Genomic DNA, 19,875 nt, shown 5'->3' with positions numbered 1-19,875 from the left:
GACAATGCGCGCGATGACCTGAGCGGGCTCCCGCTCGCTCGGAACGCGCACGCACACGGAGACCACCACCGCTCCCACCACAACATCCCCCCCCACACACCCACACCCACACGCAGACACACCCACGTGCACGTGCGTGACGCATACACAACACAAAAGCTATCTTCCTTCCTCTACATTGTCCTTGCAGGTGCTGTTAGCGAGCGTCTATTAAGGCCGGCACGGCACGACACGCCCGGCCACCTTTGTCTTCCCCGTGCTGACATTCAGGGCCAATGATACACGTGTTTATTTTAGGCTGACAGCATGTAAAAGAGACCCTTTACGATGATATTTATTGATACGAGAAACGCTTACTGAGTGTTAAGACTTTTTCAGGATGGCGATGCATTGGGAATAGCTGGCCATTTCTATTTGAAATTATTATTTTTTAAGTGGATTTTTTTGTATATATTCTTAGATAAAAACCACACGGCAATCGCCGAGATTCCATAAACAAAACACATCCATGCAGTCAGAAACCCACTTGCTGCACTGCCATCTCCCGGCCACCTTGCTGATAATGGGGAGTTTCACAGCACATGGTTCGTTGACGCATGACACCAGAGCACCCATGGGCACCGCCAAACCAAACGTGCTGCAGCTGTACGAATGAAAACGTTGAGGCTGGAGAGATTCCCTTAAACCCCCATCCCCTACTCTTTGGTTCTTTCGATAAAGTCACGTAGGTGAAAAAATTAAAAATAAATTAATTAAATCACGACGTTTCGATTGCAACACAAGCAATCATCATCAGGTGTGACAACCACGGCAAGAAAATTTTGACTTCAGTAAAAATTTCAGCAAAAATTTTCTTGCTGTGGTTGTCACACCTGATGATGATTGCTTGTGTTGCAATCGAAACGTCGAGATTAAATGTATTTATTTATATTTTTTCACTTACGTGACTTTACCAAAAGAACCAAAGAGTATGGATCCTTGCAGTTATGAAAACTTCAAATCTAGAATGAACCCCCACCCCCTCTTGTAGCCTGTCCACCCAGCAGTGTGACTGGGTACACCACGGTAAGTTGACCAGCAGCAGGAGGGCCTAACGCTAGCAGAGGAAGTGAGTAAAACAATTGTAGGGCTGCACCTTTAGGCTGTATGGTGATTGGTGGAGCTGTTCGTCTTGGTCTTTGTGTGCGGGGCAGATAGCAGCGGTGGCACAGTGGTTAGTGCATTGCACTACGAACCTGGCGACCGGGGTTTGATTCCTGTTCACAACCAGTAACAGTGATGAATATCTGAAGCAGTTCTGGGCTTCCCCAAGGACGACTGAGACTTAAATAGGTACCTTGTATGGGGTGTAAAACATCAGCAATGGGGGAGACAAAGGCAGATGGATATGGTGTTGGCCACCAACCCCCTTGTATGCTGTGCCAACCTCCAATGGTGCTCACGAATAGCACCTGCCCCAACAGTCTGTTGAGGCTATACGTGGGACCTTTGTCTTTTTGTGTGTATGGAGGGTGGTGGTTGGCACACTGCACTCTGTACCGGAGCCAGCTGAGTTCGATTCCCACTCACCGTCAACATCAAGGCGGAGAACCAGAACCGCTTTACATGAGCAAGCTCTACGGGGTGCGGGCGGGCGGGAGACGTCTCCGTTTGGTAGATCGGAAACCGCAGTGCTCGGAAAAAACCCACGCGATGCACGGGGCGGGGGGCGACTCGTGGGGTTCACCTCGGTCTCGTCCGTGTGAAGCCACTGCTTGGGATTGTCCTCGCCGGCCAGGAAAGCAATGAGGTCGAGGGCCGTGAGACGCGTCTGCCTCCGAGACGACACGAAGATGAGCACGGGCTTGGCCGGGGAGTGCGTGCGGATCGCTGCGGGGACGTCAGGTGGACGCGGAGACGAGCGATCGACGCGAGCAGCAGCATCGTGTTAGCCACGTGGGCATCAGCATCGTGTTAACCACGTGGGCATCAGCATCGTGTTAACCACGTGGGCAGGAGCCTCGTGTTAACCACGTGGGCAGGAGCCTCGTGTTATCCACGTGGGCATCAGCCTCGTGTTATCCACGTGGGCATCAGCCTCGTGTTATCCACGTGGGCAGCAGCAGCATCGTGTTAACCACGTGAGCAGGAGCCTCGTGTTATCCACGTGGGCATCAGCATCGTGTTATCCACGTGGGCAGCAGAATCGTGTTATCCACGTAGACAGCAGCCTCGTGTTAACCACAAGGGCAGCAGCTTCGTCCACCACGTATGTAGTTCTGCATGACTGGTGGACATTCCACGTCCTTTCTGGCAAAAGCCAATTTGTCTTATAGAAAATCCACTTGGTTTCCCACATTGTGGTCCCAAATTTTATCAACCCATCGGAATGCATTGGTTGAGATCTTACGAGGGTTCGACAAACGCTTCCAATGTTACCAACTGATGAATTCACAGACTACACACACGCGGGTTAATCCACACACGCGGATTAATCCACACACAGCACCACGACGCATTCAGACGCCGCCACGCAGCAGCAAGCTACGAGGGGGTAAGACGGGAGTAGTGCTCGCACGCAAATTTCAACAAATCTTCAACAAGCCTCTACAATCCACGTGCGAAGAATAATTGGCGCTAAATAGAGCGCGTTCCATTCAATCAGCAGCTCCCTCAACAGACAGCAGTGGCAGCCATATCCACATTATGACCCCATTAATCATAACGTCCGTGCGCATTTGTGCGGAGACCCGGTGACTGGTAAATGCTACTGACCCAATGCAGCGTGACATTAAGTGGGCGGAAAAGCCACACACACACACAATACACAACAAGAGAAGAAAAATGCTGCCTCCCGATAATACACAGTAGCTGCAAATTGTGTTTCGAACACAAAAGGGATGTTGTTTTTTGGGTGTGGGCGTATGTTATTTATTTAGCAAAAAAGTTTCATCCGGGGCTGAGTGAAATGAGCACACGAAGGCTCAGGAAGTTTGAGACGGTGAAAGGGCGAGAGTTGGTGCGCTTAGCTGCAAGTCCCAGGGATGTGGCACCATGGTGGGTGAGATGTTAACCACCTCGCCTGGTTTACAGGAGGTCGTGGGTTTGATCCCGACCCTAAAGCCTGCTGTATATTTGGAGTTTGCATTTTCTCCCTGTGGTCGTGTGGATTATTCTCTGGGTCCTCCAGTTTTTTCCTCCACTTGTAGAAACATGCGTTTATAATATTTGGTTCCCATAAATGTCCACATGATAAGTGACTTTGTTGCGCTATCATTTGTGGCAAAGCCGCTTCTTAAAGAGAGATGCCTTACCTGGTAAAGTAAAAATAGCTTCGTTTTTTTTTTGCGAGCGTCATTATTTTCACAATGATGATTCAATCTCTAAAGAAACTTTCAACGTACGTACCGCCAACCGCAAGCAAGCTGCCGCGAGCTCGTGAGCTCCACCGGCTGTGGAAATGAATCGCTGAGTTGGCGGTGTCTATAAATCCACACATTTTACGGCTGTAATCTTGCCGACGTGCAAGTCGGCTGTTTGGCGAGCGATTCTGTGCCCAAGAAATATCGTGTCTGTCAATAACCCAAGGCTAAACCGACAGATTTTCACGAAAACTACAAACAAAAAACTCCTAAATTAATCACTGAAATGTACCACACAGATTACCAATAGCTATGTGCAAATATGAACAGTTGTACCGCAAGACGGAGATAGGAATATTTTTTTTTAAAGCACTATTTTTTCTACGTAAAATAAATGTATGCCGTACATCACTTATTAGTGTGTGTGTGTGCATGCTAGTGTGTTCACGTCCATTTAAGCTCACAAATAATATCTCATTTGAGGCCGAGTCGACCTAGGGGAGGCCTAGGATAGGTTCATAATCGCCCACTGATGTTGGCTGTGAGCAGGAGTTTTAACTTGGGTCACCGGGTTCGTAGCGCAGCGCGCTAACCGCTGCACTACCGCTCTCCACATATATACACAGGCACACTCATGTACACACTCGCACCCATGAAACCTCACGCACATATCTACATATACATACAAATTCACACACGCACACATATAGATGCACACATATATAGATGCACACACACAGATATCCACTCATATTGAGTAAGCCAGTGGTAAAAGTGAGGGTAAAAGTGAGTGGTTCGGGGGTTTGAGCAAATTATTGGGCGAGTATTAGATTGAGTGAGTGAGAGATTGAGAGAGAATGTGGTTGAGCGAGCGGTCGAGTGAGTGAAATGATGTGCACGGGGGCAGCACCTTGGAAGGTCGGCTTGTTCATGGTTGCCATGCGAGGGCAGTAGTGCTGCCCTGGGAAGCCGTGAATGTGAGCCTCAAGGGGCACGGGACGCACAGACGGACGGAAGTTGAAGAGGCCAACCTGTGTGGACCACGCACGCACACGGTGAGTAACACGAGCACACACACACGAGTACACACATACACGTGTGCATACACACGAGCATGCACACACACGAGGACGCACATGTACAAATACAACAGGTGACTTGAATCACCTCTTTGATGGCAAGCCAATCGGCGAGGTCCCTGGCATTGGCGAGCGCCGTGGACAGCCCGACCACGCGCACCGGCTTCTCCGTGTGCGACGAGATGAAGTTTGTGCGAGACACGATCACTTCCAGCACCGGACCTCGGTCATCGCCTGCAATGGCACGGAGACCGTTTACTCGCTCACTCGCTGGCTCGCAGCTCGCTCACTCGCCCGTCGATCACTCACGCACCCAATTACTCACCAGCTCACAGCTTGCAACGCTCGTTAACTCACTCGCATATTAATTTTATGTAAGTCAGCCTGTCGTGCTGCTCAAACATGTGTTTGGCGTTACCCTTCCCTGCCGGTGGTGCTCAGCTAGAAGTAGATTTCCCAAGACGACGCAGTGAAGACCCCTGAGCAAATGCCACGGTGTGTGAACGATGATGCCACCACTCGCATACATTCTCTCTGGAACGCAGGTGGCATGGATTGTAGCACGCTGTGCGAACCACTGCAATACCAATACAATGACAAAGATCCTCCCAAACAAACTTTTGGGCCAAGTGCTATGAAGTCCGGCACGGCACACGAGGGGGTGGGTGGCCAGCACCACGCCCGCCCGGCCACTTCTCTCTCCCTAGTAGCGATGTTTACGCACTGCACCAGGTACTCATTTGAGGCAGAGTCGATCTAGGGGACGCCCAGGACGGATTCGGATATTCTTCACTGGTCTTGGCCGTGAGCTGGAATCGGGCCGCCAGGTTTGCCGAGCAGTACGCTAACCGCTGCACTACACATCTATACACTCAATCCCACACGCACGCACACGCGTCTGCACACTCAGGGCAATGGAGCCACTTACCCAGCAGGTGTATCTCGTCGATAACGAGCAGCGCCACCTGCTTGACGTAGGAGCGGCTGTGCCAGCTGCGGCTCACGCCGTCCCACTTCTCGGGGGTTGTGACGATCAGGTCGGCGCTCGCGATGGCACGGGCGTCTGGGGTCACGTCGCCCGTGAGCTCCACCACCCTGGCAGCGGCGCACACACACACAGAGATCCCCCCCCCCGTATAGCCTTAACCAGAACTGCTGAGGCTGTTAGCGAGCAGCACCTGGCCGCCTATGTTTCCCCCAGTGGCGATGTTTACACACCGGACCAAGTACTCAATTGAGGCTGAGTCGACATAGGCGATGCCCTTGATCGGTTCAGATAATTGTCACTGGTGTTGGCTGTCAGCAGGTATCAAAGCCCGAGTAGACTGTTGGGGCAAGTGCTGTTAGCGAGCATCTATGAAGGCCAGAATGGTACACGAGAGGATGGGTGGCCAAGACCACGCCCAGCCGCATTTGTCTCCCTAGTGGTGAAGTTTACACACCACACCAGGTACTCATTTGAGGCCGAGTCGACATAGGGGAGGCCCAGGACCGGTTTAGATAATCGTCACTGGTGTTGGCCGTGAGCGGGAATCAAACCCGGGTCGCCAGGTTCGTAGCGCAGCGCGCTAACCGCTACACTACCGCTGAGCACACACGCAGTGACTACACAATTTGTGTCATGCCATGGAGTGCGTGACCGATTAGTGTAGAATCTCGGAAGTTAAGTAAGGTTGAGCCTGCTTACCATCACTTAGGTGGGAGACTGCTTTGGGATACCAGTTGCTGTAGGCTTGAGCTGTGATGCAGCCACCTTTCCATCACCCAATGACCTACTGATTAATACACCTATGAACCCACTGAACCGCTGTCTCACCTAACAACCCAGGCACCTACCCACCCACCCGTCCATCCATTCTATCGATCTATTTATTTGTTCCTTAATCTACATGATCTCTGGACTATCCACAAGCCAAAGCACTGCGTAAGCCAGCACTGGGCATGGTACCACACAGTTCCATCAAGTGGGGAAAAAGGCCTTGTACTGCGTGAGATGTGAGATGAACCACCTCTTTCCCAGCTTCTGTTCCAGTCGAACCTTCCAGTCCTCCATCCTCTCCCGCACCAAGGCCTTTAGGGGAGCGATGTACACCGCCTGCCAGACACGTGCGCAGGGGCGAGCATTCAAAGGCGCGGAAGCCGGTGACGTGTTAAGGAGGCCTGCATCCAGCAGCGGATAGACCACACCAATCGCAACAAAACACCGAAACGCCGGCGACCGAGACCGGACCTTGGCTCCGGGGTGAGCGTTGAAGATGCGGAAGATGGCGAGCTCTGCCGCCACGGTCTTGCCGGAGCCTGTGGGTGCGCCCAGCAGAACGTTGCCGTCCCCGTGGTACAGCGTGTGGAAGATCTGCGTCTGCACGGGGTTGAAGTGCGTGAAGCGGTAGAGGGCCTCCAGCCGCGTGTCGCCTAGCGCGCTCACGGGAAGCGGCTGCAGGTCCAGCAGCTCTGCAGGGGAGTGGGCACGCGGGGAAGGTAGCACACACGGGGAGCCGCGGTCAGGCCACAGTGTGGTGGTGGTCTCAGGGCAAAGCTCTCGTCGTTATCGCGACGCCACCTGACAAAAGACCGATCCAATTCTGATCGAGAACGATCCTTGCTGGTCCCTTAAAGGCTGTTCGTGACAGAATTTAATTAACATCGAGACCTGGCTTTTTACACCGACCGCTCTGAGCTTCATCAAGTAATGAACCTTGGTCAGGTGGTGGAGGGTTCATGAGAAGACTTTTGGCATAAAACTACTACGTGGCCGCACCAAAAACTAAATATGGATCATTGCATTTGCTAGGACAACCCCTCGTTTTAAGTTAGGTTTTCTACTCTGACGCCTTTTCCAATGGCTCCACAGATCTCAGCCAGCGTGGGGGCCATCAAGGTATGGGCGCTTTCCCACTAGCTCTTTGTCGAGCCGAGTCTAGCTCGGGGCCAAGCAGGGCCAGGGACTCGATCGAGCGCACAACTCAAACGCAGCGACAACCACATCATCTACACGCGTCTCGACGCGTTCATCCCTGAGCGACACCGGCTGCATGCACGGCCTGGCTTCTGCACCTCCAGAGCCATGCCGGGCTGGCCATCGGCGAGAGGGGGCCTTGATAGAAACTCAAAGGAGGACGTGACCTGAAAAACCAAGCAGCTCGGTTCATCCATTCATCGATGAGTAGGTACCCCGGTGGCGAGATGTTATCTGCCTCGCCTGGTATACAGGAGGTTGTGGGCTCGATCCCAACCCGGACGCCTGGCTGCTGTATATTTGGAGTTTGCATGTCTCTTTCCCCATGGTCGTGAGAATTTTTTTCCAGGCCCTCCGGTTTTTCCCTCTGCATTTAGAATCAACATGCGGTCAAGAGCATTCGGCTGCTCTACATAGTTTAAATAGTTTTAGAGTCAGTCTGACTCGGTATCTCGCACTATTGATTGGCAGTGCTCAAGTCTTCTTCTTGCATGTTCTCTCTCCCAATGGTTGTGTGGACTTTTCTCCGGGTGCTCCGGTTTTTTTCCCTCCACATACAGAAACATGCATTTACAGTATTTGGCTGCTATACATTTCCAGATGATAAACAACTTCGTTGAGCTATCACTTGTGGCCGTATCTCTTCTGAGAAAGAGCCAAATAGCTCAGTGGGGCCTTTACCTGGTAAAATAATAATAGTTTTAGTTTTGTTATCGCTTTAGAGTAGTCGTAGTAGTAGTAGCAGCGGCGGTACCAGTGTGTGGCGGGTGCCTCTCTGGCAGGATCAGCTGCTGGAAGTTGATGGGGCACACGGCCTCCGAGCCCAGCCAGCGGTCCGACACGGCGCGCACGTAGTACTGCGAGGGCAGCGGCTCGAAGATGGGGATGGTGAACGTGACGCACTGCGCCTCCTGGGACAGCACCTGACAGGCCGGTGGGAGGGGAGGAGGACGCAAGGATCTCGACGGTGACTTCATCTTAACGGCGGCAGCGTGGTGGTAACGGTTACGCATCACGGCAACGAGTGCCTGGGTTCAATTGCCGACTGGGGCGCCTTTCTGTGCGGAGATTGTTTGTACCTCCCCCCGTTCTGCAGAGTGAGAGTGCGTGCGTGCGTGGAGCTTTACGTGTGGAGCGGTGGCGTAGCAGGTTAGCGCGCTTTGAAGCAATACAAATGCAACACATTCACTGTATTCATTACAATAGTATGGGGGTTCTTTTAAATCTTAATTTAACGTCTGTTTTTCATTTTCCATGTTTTTTTTTATTCCATGCGGCCTACAATCCTGCCCATTAATTACCCCGCATAATCAAGAGTTGACTCTGCATTAATACATTTCAGATGTTACCAGAAATTAAACAGCATGCTACTGCTGGTTATGAATGCTGTGAACGCTGCTGCTACTGCTGCTGGAAAACGTGTTTAGATTTCATATATTTGTACAAGTTGTGCATTTCGAAGTAAGGTCTTGCTTAACTCCGTGTGTATCCCAACATGACCGACAGCTCATTTTTAGAACCTCACATGCACGGTGACAACCCTCAGCCTCATACATTCACGTTTTCCTCGAGGCAACCTGGGGCTCCGGTGCCGCGTGTGGGCTCTTTGCTTCGTTACCGTTATTCACCAAGGATCCACCCCGTCTCGTATTCACATGCAATATTGAGTTTTCTCTCAGGCTACGATGCAGACACGTAGGCTATGATTATTTATACATTCAGACTGTTACCTAGACGCTCAACAGAAAGCGCTCCGAGGCCTTGTGTGAATGGCGCTATATAAAACTGACTAACTTTCTTACTTACTAATATATTAACATTTTTAAATACCTTTGTTGGGCAACACATTAAAACCCCGCTCGGTCGCTTCGAATTGGCCGATGACACCTTAATCTATAGGGGACCGCAGATGTTGGGGTGAGGAACTTGGCACCGGCTCACCGGCCGGCTTCCTTTCCCACTCATCTGTGGTTCCGCGCGTCCCCTCTCTCACTTCAACGGCGCGCGAACGCCGTGCAGTGGCGGCGCAGCGGTACAAGTTGGCATTATTATTATTCCTTCCGTCGAAGCAAGCGGCCGCTGCAGCAACAGCGGTGGATGGGCGCACCAACATTAGGAACGCAATGTTGGCGGTTAAACATATTTCCCTCCAGTGCCCGAAAAGCAAGGCCGAGATGCTCGTGTTGACGAATAAATATAGGCTTTTTTGGAAGTGCAAGGCCTCATGTGGCTGTGAGCCGCACGAATTAAAGTTGCGGGTCGTCGGTTTCCGCTCTGATCTAGACGCTCCGACTACGAAGCACCGTACCACATGTCAGTTTCAGCTGGACATGAAGGCGATTACACACTCTGGATATACGCTGTCAGTTAGACACTCGGGTTACGAGTATGCGAGTGGCTCACCAAGCCTGTGGGGTGTCCACGCGGCGCGAGGGTAGGACGAGTGCGAATGTCACCTCACCTGCTTCTTGAGGATCATGAAGTTCTCTGAGTGGTAGATGTGATCGTTGGTGGGGTCCTCAACCCAGATCCACCACGGTTCGCCAACAGAGCCGTGAACCTTGACGTGGTTTAGATAAACAAACACGTCATCAACAATCGAGCAGTTACGTTTTGATTTAGTCATTAACGTACGATTGTGGTGGCGACATATCCATGTTGGATGTATCTCGAACTTCTTTCGCACCGTACGTAGCCAACCGTGCTAATCGGAGGCGCGGTGTTTCAAGGCATCGTTGCATACCTGACGCCTACGAATGGTCGGACAACGCTTGCGAATATCCTTGAGTAGCAGCTCACCTGGTCGCACCAGGTGAAGTCGGCCGTGATGGAGAGACGCACGCGTAGCACGGTGCGCGTGATGGGCTGGATAGAGGCCTCTAGGGCCAGCGTCGGGATCTGCTGGACGCACTGCTTGATCTTCTGACCCATTGCCACGTGATGGATCATGTGTCCTGCGTGCATGCGTGGGTGGGAAGGGGAGAAGCGGCAGTCACTTCAAGCACTCATTGTGAAAGACCCGAACGCAGGCGATGCCGGGGATTGATCTTCCGCGAAGCTCATGGTCCAACCTAAACGACATCCACTGCACATACCAAATGGCAGATGCCAATACCCGATGCACAAATGAAAAATATAAAACCCTCCAGTTTGCGGCCGTGGCCATCCAGAACGAACCGTACAACATATAACGATGCAATGCCCGATCCACAAATACGAAGCAGACATCACAGTGATACCTGCGATTACCTGGCTTGATCACCTTGATGTGAAATTGTAGTTGTTGCTCTGCATCTACATCAGCCATATGGAAGAAGAAGACTTGAGAGCACTTCCAATCAATCGTGCGAGATACCGAGCCAGACTGACACTAAAACTATTTAAACTATTTAAAGCAGCCGAATACTCTTAAACGCGTGATGTTGATTCTAAACGCAGAGGGAAAAACCGGAGGACCGGGAGAAAAATCCACAGGGAGAAAGACACGCAAACTGCAAAAATACAGCAGGCGTCAGGGTCAGGATCGAACCCACGAGCCCCTGCATACCAGGCGAGGTGGTTAACATCCCCGCCACCGTGGCACCGCTATGAATGATCCAGTAGGCGGCGTACCCTCAACTCGGCTCTTTGTCCCGCCATGAGATGAGTGCAGGCCGATTTCACGCTGCGAATGCGATTCATGCGAGCTGCCAGTGGGGAGCGAAGCTGCCGTGCACAATCCCAATCGAGGAATTTGCGGTGTCATTTTTAAAACTTGGCAAAAATGTCGACCACAATGGGCCTACGCTCCTTTCCAATGACACCAGGGGGGATTTTGAACGTCCACGGCGCGCATTTCTGTACGGTCAATACGCGCCGCGGAGATAACCAGTGAAGCCTCGTTGGCTTCGAACCAAACCACGAACCTCCGGCAACGAGCGGCAAACGCTCCGCACCGCTGGGGCCACGTCACCACCCCCGCTGCCCATTCACTCGTAAACGTGAGATAAGGAAGCCAACACACGGGAGACCTGCCCTGCCCTTTTCCCCTTCTTTTATTCCACGGTCGTGACGCAACGAGCGTGATCAGTGTGGGGTCGGGATGGGGGGGGGGGTTGGGATGGCGAGGTGTGTCTTTTCTGAAGAGTTACGGCTCCCCCTTGCCAAAAAACCCACGGCCGTCACGGGAAATTTACCACAAGTGCCGTGTGTCGGTGTGCCGTTACGCACGGCTGCCCGGGAACCACGCAAGCGTCTCGACGCTTGTCACAACAGCCGCCCCCGGCCGAGGTCGGACGGGAGCACACGCGATGGCGATGGGGATAGGCAGGCGTGGAGGCAAACGAATGAGAAATTCAAAACTCTGGTCTGCTACTTTAAAGGGACGTAAACGCAGGAGGAGACGGTTGAATAGGCAAGGCTGGTGCCCCAGGGTGTTGCCGCTAACTAACCGCGATGGACTCACATTTGCTGCCTTTACAAGAGCCTCCTCGCCACGCTTAAAATTCCTCTCGGGGGTAAGTGACTGCGTTGGGGTCAAAGGTCATGGTGCTGAGCTGGCACCGCTGAGATGCTGGGTTCGATACAGGACAGCCAACTAAGATTACCCCGAGTTGTCAAGTCCAGTGAGTTTATTGCCTTAGCCCAGTCACAAATGACTGCAAGACCCCATTAAATTGAGCTGCGTACTTAATTCAGCTAAATTATAGCTATAAGAATTAAAATATTGGTTTGATTTTGACCATCAGGTCCGGAACCGTACTCTCATATGCAGAGCGAGTAGGACAGTGCTGCTCTCCACTCTGGGGACCAGAGTTCAGAAGTCTCCATGAAATTTGCCTCCGTGGTGGGCCATTTTCTCGCACGAAGGGTTGCAACTGGCTCAGAACCGGCAAGATTCTTCAACTCACGGCGTGACGTCGACAGCACAATCGGGATAAATATCTGTGGAAAAGCTCTGCTGGACCCACGTCGCCTTCAAATCCTCCCACGTGATGTTCCACACGACTGACAGTCCCGCCTCGTCAAGTCGTTGCTCAGTGACTGACCGTCTCCACCATCCAGCGTCTTCTCTGCCATTCGCACTGCACTGCACTGCAGCGCACTGCAGTGCGAACCAACGGGTCACAGGTCAGTGGCGGCCGGGTATCTGAACCATTCCCTGGGGCACCTGCTTCCATCGAGGCACACCGACCGAGTAGGGTGAAGTACGGTCAAACATCCGCCATGACCTTTCGCAGCAAGCGGACGTCTTCAATCAGCAGGAGATTGACAGAGGGCTGTAGATTATTACCGTGATTAAATTGATTGATGCGATTCCACGGTCTACAAGAAGCAATACTTATGAACACAAAGCCTAATGTCTCTACACCATCTACCTTTCTCAGATTTACCAATCGCAACACGAATCACAACCACTACCCAGGAGCTTGCTAAACACGGGCAAGCTAGAAACCGGGTAAGAACAATCAATAAAAAAAGACGACGCATGCATTTCACTCTGATGTAAAAAAAAATAACAATGTTATTATTTAAATAATTATATCTATGTTTTGCATTCCACGTGCCACAGGGAGAAGCCATTCAGCTTGGCGATTCACCTTTGGCCATTGTGCTCACACAGCAGCACCTCCCCGTTCATCATCATCACTATCATAGCCAACGCAGACAGACTCAGACGAGCTGGCAGAGTTGCGCACAACACGTCGGGCACAGGTGCGGCCCCCCTCCGATGCCGTCTGATGTCTAAGAAGATGGAGCGCCCGATACAGAACCAAACAACAAAGAGGGGCATTTGTGTCCAAAACGGAGCACAAGGGAACAATACCTCCGCTTGAAATGCCTTTGAGAGATGCGGGCTCCCGTAAATCGTGGCTAGTAAAACAAACCAGACAGGTCGGCCCATTAGACGGGCCTTGGCCCCGTTAAATTTAGAGGCAGCGGCGTTTTATAGGGTGTGCCGTATAACTCGGAGAAATGTGCAAATGCAATCTGTTCCACCTGGCCGCCCGTACAGGGTGTGTTCGTTCGAGTGTGGTTTGCACATTCATTACTTCTGCTGTGTGCAAGAACGAGGACAAAGATTCCCCCTCGCTCTGTATTAACAAACAGACTGTTGGGACCATAGTGCTGTCAGCGAGAAACTATGACGGACGGCACGGCGCACTCGAGAAAAGGTGCACCGTGCCCAACTGTTAATGCCTGCCCCAGCGCTAATCTTAGCCGAGAGGGACCAGGTTCTCATTTCAAGATGAGCCGCCAGCCTAGGAGAGGCAAAGGACTGACGGTTTAGATATCAATCGCCACTAGATGTTAGCCGTGGCGGAAATCGAACCCAGGTAGCTGGGCTTGCAGCCAGGCACACTAACCAATGTGCCACGACTGCTTCTCATCTATGGTGCGTGCGAGTGCACACACGCCTTCGCATGCAAAAATAAACACGTGTGTGCGTCACACGTAATGCATCAGTCGAATGAGCAATCGGATGAATGAGCGAGCAGTTGAACACACGGACAATCGAATGAGCGAGCAGTTGAACGATCATTAGAATGAACGCGGCTGAACGAGCCACGAGATTGCGATGTGCCACAACACGCTACCTATGTCGTGGCTGCTCATGTCTCGGAGGTTGTCGACCGTCATCTTGCGCGCCTCCAGCTTCTCGAGCGTCGTGTGCGGCAGTGCCGAGAACTGGCGCAGCGGGTGGGCCCAGCCCCAGAGGCGGCGGTCGATGGCCTTGCTCAGGGCCAGGAGGCGGCTCGTCATGGTGGGCCAGCGCTTGCGAAGCGCCGTCTCGAAGAGGGAGCGCACGATTCGCGCTGCGTTCTGCCAGGGGGAGACGGACGGACGTGTTTTGGAACGGGGAAGGACTCGTTCCATGTCCTCGTGGTCAAAGTGTCTACCTACTCAATTGGGAGTTGGAATGGTTAATCGGCAAACAAATCAAATGAACCAAGCCATGAACCACTTAAACCGACTATTTAACCAGCCCACCAACCGCCAACCATTTTTACCAAACACTAAAGCACTTAATCATCCAACCACTAAGCCAAACACTTAACCAGCCAGCCAACTAACTAACCTACGATCTATCCAATGAATCACCATAACAACCAACCAATCAACCAACCGACAGACAAACCAGCCATCTAACAGGGCAGCCTGGCAACAGAGCCACAGACCAACACACAAACAGGCAGACACATAGAACAACACCAAGACGCACTGAAACACAGGCAGACACACGCAATCAATCACGCCCCCACAATCGTACAAACGCCCATCATTTAGACCAGAGGTCGACAACCTGCAGCTCCGGAACCACGCACGGCTCTTCCAAGGACCGCTTCGTGACGTCGTTTATCAACGACCACCGTCTCTCGTATTCACCACACTCGCGGAGCGTGCCATCCAGACCCACCTGGGCGATGTAGGAGAGGTCGGACACGAGCGAGAAGCAGTCGACGTCCCCGCGCGAGATGTACGTCTGCAGCAGGATGTTCACCTTGCCGTAGCCGTTCTCCACGCCGCCGGCCACGGGCAGCAGGCAGTAGCCGTCGGCCAGCTGCTCGAGCTCGCCGAGTTCATCCTCTCGCACCTGCTCAGCAGCCCAGGGGAGCAAATACAAAGATCCCCCGTATAGCCTGTAACAGACTGTTGGGGCAAGTGCTGTGAGCGAGCGCCTATGAAGGCCGGCACGGCACACGTGGGGGCGGGTAGCCACCACCACGCCCGACCGCTTTTAACACACCGCACAAGGAACTCATTTGAGGCTGAGTCGACCTAGGAGGGGGCCCAGGACCGGTTCAGATAATCGTCACTGGTGTTGACCGTGAGCGGGCATCAAACCCGGGTCGCCAGGTTCATAGTGCAGCACACTAACCGCTACGCTACCACTCCCCAGACACCTACAGGCACACACACAGCAGGCTGACGTAGCAGTTGCCGATAGTGCGGGCCAGGCGTGGTGACGCACGCTAACGGAGCCAGCGCGTCGGAGACAAGAGTTGGTGGATGTGACGCCGATAGCAGAATCGGTATAACATTGGGTAAAAGATAGAACGATAAAAAATTAAATACAGACCGATTGGCATCTGCATGAACAATGAAATTGGTTGATTGAGAACAAACATTCAATGGGCATGGGGATGCCTTTGCAAAAATGCTCATACTGTCTGCAATTGCCATGCAGTCCCACCTTGATCTGCTCAAACTCCTCTGCCTTGCACACCATCGATAACACGTCCGATTCCGTCAGGTGCGGGCCAAAGTAGTCGTTGAAAGTCTGCGACAAGAGGAGAAACGAAACGGAGACAGCGAAACGCCGTTTAAATTACGACAAAACCCCAGCGTATACTTTCCGTACAAAATTTTAGAAACCGTAAATAACTGAATTCTACGTGTTGCGATTCAATGTACGTAGTGCAATTGTAACGGTTAATTTGAATCAACAACGTGTTGTATAGGCTTAGTTGCGAAAAATATCAGTGGAGCTTTAAATGCCAGCTTCGCAAAAGAGAGTGAGATTATTTTTTATTCATGACAATATTTGTTGGGCAGAGGTGTGGGACTCTTGCAACCTACTTAGCATGTTACCCAGTGAACTACTGGTAGCTGTATGCAAAATACACGTGTTCAAACATGAACGCAATATATGGTACCACTGATAATAGGGTTTTCCACTTTTTTCTGGCAACAAAACAGGTGTTAAGATGTTAAAACACCAAACTGAAACCTTTACAAGGAATCACGTCTGCATTAACCACAATGCTTGTGGTCAGAATGCAAAAAAAAAAACCTACTCTGATAATATATGCATTGTCCTTGAAACTGATCGGTCCACACCAGACATCTTTCTTTGAGCCTCGTCTCAAACAGTGTTAGAACAGAGGACGCCAAAAGGCGTACGGGTACCACTATAGCAATCAGGAAAATACATCAGAGAGTATTCTGAGAAGTGTTTTTTTTATCTGGCTTTTTACAATTCTAATGTCTTTATACTAACAGTAAAGCATTATCATTTACTAATTCAGCTTAAAACAATTATCTCATTCGTCTTTGAACCCATAAGCAGTGAGGCACACCACACACAAAGCTCTCTCAGTCAAAGCTATGTTATTCAATTTAATTCGGATATTTCTCCCCGTCCCGTGGGACCACAATCTAAATGCTAATTTACCCTAAGCCGTAACGCTTTATGTTCATTTAAATAAAGGCATAAGTTTAAAGGCATTTTCCATAAAGAGGTATTTACTGCCAATGTCTTTTCCCCGGGACGAGTTAGTATGCGCCGATACCAATCAGGCCGAGATGGCGGAAACGTAACGGTGCCTGCCAGGTGGCTCAGCGGTAGAGCGAGCGGCTCGTGAACTTAACCCTGCGAGTTCAAACCCTGGTTTGGGGCTTGTCTCAGCCAATCATCCCCTCTAGAATAAAAAATAAACGAGTACCACTTGGCGGGGAAGTTCACAGTGCACCGTCCTATTGATTGGACTTGGCCCTGCCATAGGAATGTGGATTTTATTTTATTCCTGGCACAGGGCTGCAAATAAGATATGAGCACCACCTCCATGCTTATTCGAGCAGTAAATGACTCGCCCCTGGGTTGGCCAAATAGTAGATGGATTGGGCCTCTCCTCACAGCCAAACGTGAGTAGTAAGTAACCTGGTGCAGTGGTCATTGTTTGCATTGTGGAGACAAAGGAGGCGTGGGGTGCTTGTGGTGCTGGCCACGTCACGACGGCTTTGCCAGCAGTCGTTAGCTGTGATGGTCTGGCATAGTTCTGGCATTCGGTGTAAATGAGAGGGATAGAACTTCCTGCGATTGTGCCGATAGCATTCACTTGATCACGGATAGCATTCACAGTGTTCGCACTGCTAGTGGCGGCAATGGCTGTGATGGCGTCTGACAGTGATAGTTTTTTACAACAGTAGCCGTGATGTGAAATCGATAGTGATACTGCCAAGAGCCACATCGCTGAGTGAAAGCGGTGACAGCGACGGCGTTGACAGTGCCAGCACTAACAGTGACAGTACCGACATTGGCAGCTATGACTGTGGTCGTTCAACACTGGCATTGCCAGCCGTGGTATGACTGACAGTGCACGGGTGGAACCGGAAACATGCGAGTGAGACTAAAAAACAAAGTTCCCCCATACAGCCTTGTTGAGGCGAGTGCTGTTAGTTAGCGAGCACCTATTAAGGCCGGTAAGGCACACGAGGAAGAGGCTGGCCAGCACCACGCCTGGCTGCCATCGTCTCCCCAGCACTGATGTTTACCCAGTGCACAAGGTACTAATTTAAGGCGGAGTCGACCTAGGAGAGACCCAGGACCGGTTCTGATATTCGTTGGCCACGAGCGAGAATCGAAACTCAGGTCGGAGGGTTCGAGGTGCAGTGCGCTAACCGCTGTATTACCGCTGGAGGCGCCACAAGCGCATGCACGCATGAGCACACGCAATGCACAGAGACAAAGATCCCCCGTGAAGATTTAACAGGCTGATGGGGCAAGTGGTGTTAGCAAGCACCTATTAAGGGGAGCGGTAGTGTAGCTGTTAGTGCTCTGCACTATGATTCCCACTCACGGCCAACACCAGTGACAATTATCTGAACCGGTCAAGAGCGAGCCTCCCCTAGGTCGACACCCCTACGCCTCAAATGAGTACCTGGTGCGGTGTGTAAACACTGCCACTGGGGAGACAAAGGTGGCCGGGCGTGGCGCTGGCCACCCACCCCCTCGTGTGTCGTCCCGGCCTTCATCGGCGCTACTCGCTAAAACACACACGCTCGCACACGAGCACGCACGCACCTCGATGGTGTTGTACTTGATGTAGAAGTGGCTGGCCGTGCGTCCCGTGTCGGTGGGCGAGAAGTATCCCGTGCGCTCGTCAAAGCGAATCATTCGCGCCTTGTCCAGCTTCCGGCCCGCGTCCACCACCATCTGCTCGCGGAACTTGTGCAGCGACGGGTCGGCCTTCGCCGCGGACACGCGCCGACGGGGACGGGGAGAGAGGGTGACACGCGGACGAGGGCATGAGCCAATGGAGGCGTGAAGTGAGAGACTAACGTGGAGATGCACAAGAGAAGAGACCGGCGTTTGGGATTCGCTTGCCAAAAAATACACGGGAATGAGAAGGCGGTTAACGAAATGTTTACTAGCGCCTGAGAGCCAGGTGGCTCAGTCGGTAGGGCTTGCAAATGCTAGGGATAGAGATTGACATCCTGGATGGGGATCGATGAGGTCCATCATTTATCTGGGGTTACTATATAAGTACCAACTTTGTGGGGAAGTAAACACTAGTTTTTATAATGATAAGACTCGCCCCGGCCATAGGAATGTGGAAATTCCACCACTGCCTCGCGGTTGTAAATGGGAGATGAGGTCGCCAGTTCGATTCCATCTCCCAGCGCGGCAGTTGATAGAATGGGCGAGTTTATTAAATCCGCCCCACTTCTGTCCACCCAGCTGTGTGAATGGGTACAAGTTAGTCGATCGACAGCTGGCGTGTGGCGGGATAAAGCGTGGTGGGCACTCCCACCTCATACAGCATGGAAGAGTAGGCCAAATACATTCTAGATTCGGGGCTTCTCCAAAGCTCCCTCTAGTGGCAGCCCTTCTTCCGCCTGCAGTAGCGGAAGCAAGCAATTGCAGGGCTGCACCTTTGCCGGCTTGTACGGCGGTGTCACGTGACATGCAAGGTATTCTATGGGGCCCCGAGCTCCGGGTCACAATCGCCAGCCTTTGCGTTGTCTAGATATCGCTTGGACACATTTGTGTGTACGTCTCACCTGCTGCGTGTTGTAGCTGATTCCGTACGCCAGTGGGTTGGCTCGCATGCGGACGTACAGGTACGTGTAGCTCAGCCACCTCACGGCCTCCTGCACGTTGGTCACGGTTCCCAGGGAAATCTGCGCCGGGAGAAAATAAAACGCCACAGAGCTCAATCGGGCGCATCAGTCTCGACGGCCCGCTTTGACGTCAACACACGTGCGCGTGCGATCGAGATACGGTGTAATCTACGTCAAAAAGGTCATCACGGCCAATGCCCCAGATGCCACCACACCCCCGCGATTGCTTCCTTCCTTCTGTCAGACACACCCCTGTTGCAGTTGAAAACCGACCTTTAAGATCTGCCCTTACAGAACCTCTACAATCTGGCCTTATTGCCTTGCCCTTGACACACACGCAGTTCATGTGTTATCCGAGGACATGGCCTTGTGTGAGCGCTGCACAGGTACACGGTTCGAATCCAGCGGGTGACCTGGTTAATACTGCGGGTAAACCAGTGTGCTAGCGTCATGCTACAAATTGCTAAATTGGGATGATGCTGATAAATCACCGCCCCCTGTCGCGAAAACTCGGCAGGAACTCTCCCTGAAATAGTCATGAGATTTGGCAAAGCTTTCCTAGATAAACATGCAATAACATAACGTGAACAAAAGGTCATCACGAGCATCATCTGGCTTGAGGTATTTCAATTGGCCACCAACCTCTGGCTACCACCCCTATACATGCTGCATT

General features: G+C 51.9%; 1 protein-coding gene across 2 annotated transcripts in view; it reads right to left on the bottom strand.

Moving 5' to 3' along the window:
* The window catches only part of ASCC3 (activating signal cointegrator 1 complex subunit 3), a 108,209-nt gene that overhangs the window by 58,500 nt on the left and 29,834 nt on the right, over positions 1 to 19,875 (bottom strand). For both annotated transcript variants that reach the window (XM_078877367.1, XM_078877368.1), the window contains exons 18-31: positions 19,143 to 19,262; positions 18,163 to 18,327; positions 15,553 to 15,639; positions 14,776 to 14,952; positions 13,955 to 14,180; positions 10,176 to 10,330; positions 9,838 to 9,936; positions 8,131 to 8,299; positions 6,651 to 6,871; positions 6,430 to 6,515; positions 5,349 to 5,515; positions 4,509 to 4,654; positions 4,252 to 4,372; positions 1,727 to 1,869 (exon numbers count right to left, since the gene is read on the bottom strand). In XM_078877367.1, the coding sequence (XP_078733493.1) occupies positions 1,727 to 1,869; positions 4,252 to 4,372; positions 4,509 to 4,654; positions 5,349 to 5,515; positions 6,430 to 6,515; positions 6,651 to 6,871; positions 8,131 to 8,299; positions 9,838 to 9,936; positions 10,176 to 10,330; positions 13,955 to 14,180; positions 14,776 to 14,952; positions 15,553 to 15,639; positions 18,163 to 18,327; positions 19,143 to 19,262 (2,082 nt within the window). The remainder of the gene's footprint in view (positions 1 to 1,726; positions 1,870 to 4,251; positions 4,373 to 4,508; positions 4,655 to 5,348; positions 5,516 to 6,429; positions 6,516 to 6,650; positions 6,872 to 8,130; positions 8,300 to 9,837; positions 9,937 to 10,175; positions 10,331 to 13,954; positions 14,181 to 14,775; positions 14,953 to 15,552; positions 15,640 to 18,162; positions 18,328 to 19,142; positions 19,263 to 19,875) is intronic.

The sequence above is a fragment of the Lampetra fluviatilis genome, chromosome 47 (genome assembly GCF_964198595.1).
Source record: "Lampetra fluviatilis chromosome 47, kcLamFluv1.1, whole genome shotgun sequence".
Taxonomy (NCBI): Eukaryota; Metazoa; Chordata; class Hyperoartia; order Petromyzontiformes; family Petromyzontidae; genus Lampetra; species Lampetra fluviatilis.
Note: the sequence above shows the minus strand (reverse complement) of the source record. Positions and strands in the feature narration are given on the sequence as shown.